This window comes from Polyodon spathula, chromosome 2 (assembly GCF_017654505.1).
Source record: "Polyodon spathula isolate WHYD16114869_AA chromosome 2, ASM1765450v1, whole genome shotgun sequence".
NCBI lineage: Eukaryota > Metazoa > Chordata > Actinopteri > Acipenseriformes > Polyodontidae > Polyodon > Polyodon spathula.
The window spans coordinates 71,113,906-71,120,230 of NC_054535.1; the positions used below are offsets into that span (position 1 = coordinate 71,113,906).

General features: G+C 39.5%; 1 protein-coding gene across 1 annotated transcript; it reads left to right on the plus strand.

The window, feature by feature from the left end:
• Nucleotides 1-1,665: 1,665 nt before the first annotated feature.
• Nucleotides 1,666-2,070, plus strand: LOC121326909 (heat shock protein beta-3-like). The gene has a single exon (XM_041270559.1). The coding sequence runs from the start codon at nucleotides 1,666-1,668 to the stop codon at nucleotides 2,068-2,070; it is 405 nt and encodes a 134-aa protein (XP_041126493.1).
• The last annotated feature ends 4,255 nt before the right edge of the window (nucleotides 2,071-6,325 follow it).

Genomic DNA, 6,325 nt, shown 5'->3' on the forward strand with positions numbered 1-6,325 from the left:
GCGTTCAAAGTCCAGTATATCCTGGTGGAAGCGCTTGCCTTGCTCCTCCGAGTATGCTCCCATGTTCTCCTTGAATTTATCAAGGTGAGCATCAAGGATATGGACTTTGAGGGACATCCTACAGCCCATTGTGCCATAGTTCTTCACCAGAGTCTCAACCAGCTCCACATAGTTTTCGGCCTTGTGATTGCCCAGGAAGCCCCGAACCACTGCGACAAAGTTGTTCCAAGCCGCTTTCTCCTTACTAGTGAGCTTCTTGGGGAATTCATTGCACTCCAGGATCTTCTTTATCTGTGGTCTGATGAAGACACCGGCTTTGACCTTTGCCTCAGACAGCTTAGGGAGAAGTCTTGAAGGTACTTGAAGGATGACGACTCCTTATCTAGAGCTCTGACAAATTGTTTCATAATGCCCAATTTGATGTGCAGTGGTGGCATCAGCACCTTCCGGGGGTCCACCAGTGGCTCCCACTTGACATTGTTCCTCCCCACAGAGAACTCGGTCCGCTGTGGCCAGTCCCGCCTGTGGTAGTGTGCCTTGGTGTCCCTGCTGTCTCAAAGGCAAAGATAGCAGGGAAACTTGGTAAAACCGCCTTGGAGACCCATCAGGAATGCTACCATTTTGAAGTCTCCTATGACCTCCCAGCCATACTCATCATACTTCAAGGTGTCCAGCAAGGTCTTGATGCTGTTGTAATCCTCTTTGAGGTGCACCGAGTGAGCCAGGGGAAGAGACGGGTACTTGTTACCATTATGGAGCAGCACGGCTTTGAGGCTCCTGGATGAGCTGTCAATGAAGAGGCGCCACTCATTCTGGTTACAGGCGATTCAGATTGCCTCAAACAGACTGGTCACATTGTGGCAGAAGCAGAGCCCATCTTGACAGGTGAAGAAGCTGGAAAAAGGCTGGTGACGCTTCCTCTGATCTGCAACTTGCACACTTTCATCCAACAAGTTCCATTGCTTGAGCCTAGACGTCAAAAGCTCGGCATTGGACTTGGTGAGACCAAGATCTCTAATCAAGTCGTTGAGGTCTTTTTGGTTGGGGTAGTATGGGTTTCTCTCCTCAGCTCCACCTCTGAAATTGTGGGTATACTGTACACAATATCCTCACTGTAACTGCATAGCTATACGGCACTATAGTGTAGTGGGTATACCGTACACTTAATATCCTCACTGTAACTGCACAGCTATACGGCACTATAGTGTAGTGGGTATACCGTACACTTAATATCCTCACTGTAACTGCACAGCTATACAGCATTACAGTGTAGTGGGTACACTGTACACAATATCCTCACTGTAACTGCACAGATATATAGCACTATAGTGTAGTGAGTAGAGTATTATACACTTAACGCCAATTAAACGTTACCAGAACTGTAAGCATTCATGTAACATAAACACCTTCCACAAGGGAAGCTTTCTTCTGAATTGATTGTAAACTGAAGCACATCTAACTAAGCTTCTCCAACTAAAATCCATGGGTGCAGCTGCCAGAAAGTCTTGTGTCTTGTGTGTATAAACAAAGTGTAACACAGCAACTCAGTTTGTAAACCAAGGAGCAGAGCCAGCACTCAACATGACAGCGTATCGAAAGACCAAGGGAATCCCAGGAAGAAGCACAGGCTTGTCATTAGACAGTATCTTTGTCAAATCTAGCAGAATGGAAGGAGTCACCATCAGGCACTGGCTGAAATGCCCAGTCCGCTACCAGGCCTGGTTTGCAGAGAAGGAGGAGTGCAAGGAGGAGCACTCCTTATTTGCCCTGCCGGCGCCCTCCATCCCGGGGCTGAAACTGGGGAGCGAGGGAGCTGCCACTGGAGAGAAGGGCAGGGAGCTTGCTTTCCAGGTGCTGTTAGACGTGGCTCAATTCCGCCCAGAGGAGATCCTCATTCAGGTGTATAAGGGCTGGCTCTTGAAAAGCCAGCATGAGCCCTGGCTTGACGAGCACGGCTTCATCTCCAGGAGCTTCACTCACCAGTACAAGCTGCCAGGCGGGCTGCAAGCGAGAGGCTTGAGCGCTGTGCTGTGTCACGATGGGACTCCGGTGGTGGAGACAAGACCGTGAGCTAATGAAAGAGTTCCTTTTGCTGTTTCGAGCAGGAGGCTTCCTTTGAAGTTCGCCCATCAGAACAAGAAAAGAGAGGAATTCCATGTTAAATGTTGGTCTTGTTCAGCACACACAGACAGAAACGTTTGACATGTTTTGTTAAAGTGGTTGTAATTACCTATACTGTTCAGTATGTTAAACAACAGCATATATTTATATTTCAGTTAAAATGGATAGAAATTAAATAACTTCAATGTATCTTTTGATTTTTTGTTTGTATTTTTTTTTTCAACTCTAATGATCTGGTGCACACAGAAAAGACCATTAGGACAAAGGGATTATAAAGTCAGCTGTAAATATATACAGTGCACGTTCTTCAAAAGTTTACTGGAGGCCAGAAGCATTGTCAGCATTTTGTTTTTCAGGCTAATGCCTTTGTTAGTGTCAGTAATGGCAGTGTCAACAAACACTGGCTAGGTAATAGACGGTTATAAAGCCTTCTTTGGGAGGCATCTCTGGCAAGTTCGTACAAACAGGTGGGTGTTAAGAGTGTAACCGCTATTATCTGGATATAAATGATCTGAAATCTGTATTTTCATTGTGAGATGGGAGTATGGTCCTTGCTTGCCTTGTGAAATAGAAAGCCTAGATGGTGTGCCACATTCTTCCTTTAAAACCCCCATGATGAAAAATGCTTTTCCCATCAGCATCGTTCAGAACTGATAAGTTTGAATCTGGAACTACAGACTAACATGAACACGCACTTGATGATGTGTTCAGAGTGACTTCAGTTCTAACTATAGAGCTGGAATGCAGTGCTCGGGCGTGCCAACCTCAACACAGCCTTGATACAATCTGTTGTGCTGATTTAGAACTCTCCAAAGAGAATCTAGCACTTCTAAACATGGTGATATCCCAGTGTTCCATGATCTGCAGAAAACCGGTCTAGGAAAAGCCTGATTGAAAAATATGCTTTAAAACATAATCATTGTGGTATAACCTATATAGATAGATAGATAGATAGATAGATAGATAGATACACGCACACACAGACAGAGTATACACCGTGTATTATAATAAATTCCAGGTCAGAAACAGTTAAATTGTTAGATCGTCCTGGCTTTGCTATTTTGTATTCACATTATTTTATTTTATTTTATTTATTTTTTTACAGAAACCGTACCAGTGTGCTAAGCCGTGGCAGACATTGCCTACCGAATTATTTCAGTTGCCTACCAATTTCCTGGCGTATTAAACATGTTTTGTACAGAGCGCACACAACCAAAACATTTCAGAAGCGTTGCTAAGCTTTCATTTATTATTTTGTTTTAAATTATCTACACCCACTTGAATCATATGATACAATGGGAATGATAAGGGGAGCGTTCACAGAGATCATTCAGTGCAGATTATGTGCAGTATCTGATCGATTTAGCCAACCAATTGGCTAGATTGGTCAGATTCTGCACAGAAGGATCTCCCTGAACGCGCACTGTGCATTCCATGAACTCCCACCCAGAGTTTGCAGTGTTATATTGTTTTTTCTTTAAAAAGTGCTGGGCTTCGAGAAAGTATCAACCTGGTTGTAGACATAGTAATGAACCGGAAAGGAATGGGTCTGTAAAGGGGAGTGTAGTCACGTGACCTGGCGTTTTACAATTTACAATTTACAGTTTTTTCCTCAAAACTGGTCATGCGTGAGTGCTTTCTCCCAGCAGTTGCATTCGTTAAAGCAACTATTCGGGTTGTTCTCAAAAATAATAGGTTACAGGAAATATAAAGCGATTCAGTATCAACTTTTTTTTTGTTTTTTTAATTAACCAATAATAATAATAATAATAATAATAATCTAAAAACATTTAAGTAGCCAAATTGGAGCCACTATATAAACAAAAATGCAGCTAAACATTTTTTATTATTATTTATTTTAATTTTATATTTTGTGAAATAAAATGCATAAGAAGCAGCACACAGTACAAAATTTTCTGCAGCCGATACAGAAACAAAATGCGTGTGTTTGTAAAAGCTTACACACATAGCAGCAAGCAGTATAGTGAATTCGATTCGGGCTGCAGAAGCCAATGAAGTTAGTTAAGAAACAAGACGTGTCATAACTCAGATAGGCTCAGGTCACAAAGCCGTTTTAACATTTAATCCTCAATTGCTGATATCAACAATTTTAATACTGATATCAGTAATGTGTTGCTGATATCAGCAATTCTATTTTTTATATCAACAATTATCAGTGTTATTTTTTTATATATATATATATATCAATATATATATAATTGTTGATATCAAAAATAGAATTGTTGATATCGGAAATACAATTGTTGATATCAAAAATAGAATTGTTGATATCAGTAGTACCTTTTATTTTGATATCAACAATTGTATTTCCGATATCAACAATTCTATTTTTAATATCAAGAATGGCGGTTTTGATATCAACAATTGTATTTCCGATATCAACAAGTCTGTTTTTGATATCAACAATTCTATTTTTGATATCAATAATTCTATTTCCGATATCAACAATGCATGCTAATGAACATCCGGTCTGAATTGCTTATATAAAAAATGCATGCTAATTAACATCCGGATTCAATTTTGGACTTCAAAAGCACATACTAATAAGACAGACTTCCGGTCGACACATTCGTAAGCACATTATTCTGGGTATGCCAGGAATGCCGTGGCCGATAGTGATGATAATATTTTTTGCTGTATTAAGGCGGGTTTTTTCAATTATAGAACGGGCCAGAACAGATATGGCTAACAATAACGAAGCATCCGAGTTAGTGACTAACAAAAAGGTCTTTTCAAAGATCTAGAAAAAGAGATGTAACAATTTATTGTATGGCAATAACACATTGTATAACCTATATATTCAGAATGCTTTAGCTGAACATTACTACTTCTGTCTTAATTATTTGAAACTAAATGCGCCTTGCGAGTTCTAATCCTGCCTGTAATTGCATTTTCTATGAATTGCTCGTAAAACATTGTCCATGTCACAAGAATTCTCGGACATTTTGCCAAACACAAAACTGACATAAAGACCGGGTGTAATTCATCACCTAGTTAGTATGCATTTTTGATCTCAAGAATTCAAAACGGATGCTTATTAGTATGCATTTTTGATATCAATAATTCAAAACAGATGCTCATTAGTATGCATTTTAAAATCGAGAATTACGTTTTTGATATCAAGAATGGCATTTTTTATATCAAGAATTGTATTTCTGATATCAAAAACAGCGTTTTTAATATCAAGAATGACATTTTTTATATCAAGAATTGTATTTTTGATATCAAAAATAAGACTACAATGATATAAAAAATGCCATTCTTCATATCAGCAATTGAGAAGAAAATGTTAAAACGGCTAGACATAGGCTCCCGCTGTTTGTGCGCATGTGATGTGTACCACCTGGGTGCTGTGTCCGAGAGAGCTTTGTAATCAGAGGGGTGGTGGCCAGTATTATTAAGTAGGTTTCCTGTGTTAGGGTGTGTTGAGCTGCACTACACGTGTACTCATTCAAAGATAATGAAAGCACAAGGTGTACAATATTTTTACGAAAGGGTTGGGAAAGACACAAAAAGGCGTGGATATGTGTGTAGGCTGTGTCGGTTTCAAAGTGAATATTATTAGCGAGGGAGACGTGACCGGTCCCTGCCGCATCTGTTCATAGACTGCCACATTGCTCATTAACCAGTGCTTTACCTGGTGACACGTGTTATTGTGGTTGTTTGTTGCACTGAAACGCATTTCTGTTTTATCTGTACGAATTCTGTTTTTTTTATTTTTGTGCATGAGTAGATTTGTGTTGCTTACTGTGCATTACTCTGGGCTCACTTAGTACCTGTGTGTGTACTGTTTTCATTTGTTTCTAAACTTACTATATGATAGAAATGTGTAAAGTACATATGAAGAGTTTATTCCAGATCAAATCTATTTTTCACATTTAGCAAAACATACATTACGTATTAAACAACTATTTCTGATACACAATCAAATACATTTGCTGTATATTTCAGATTTAACAGTATTTATGTGGGGGTTATATTGGCAAATGCTACCACCTTTTCAAATTATTTTGTTTAATATAACCCTTTTACTGTTACATGCACGTACAACTCTGACTAGTAGTTCTGTACTTGAATTATACAATGTATAATATTTTAAAACACCGTTGCATCTCAATGTATGACTGTAAACAGCTCAGATCGATTAGTGCTGCCTGACTGTATGTACATCCCATTCAACCTC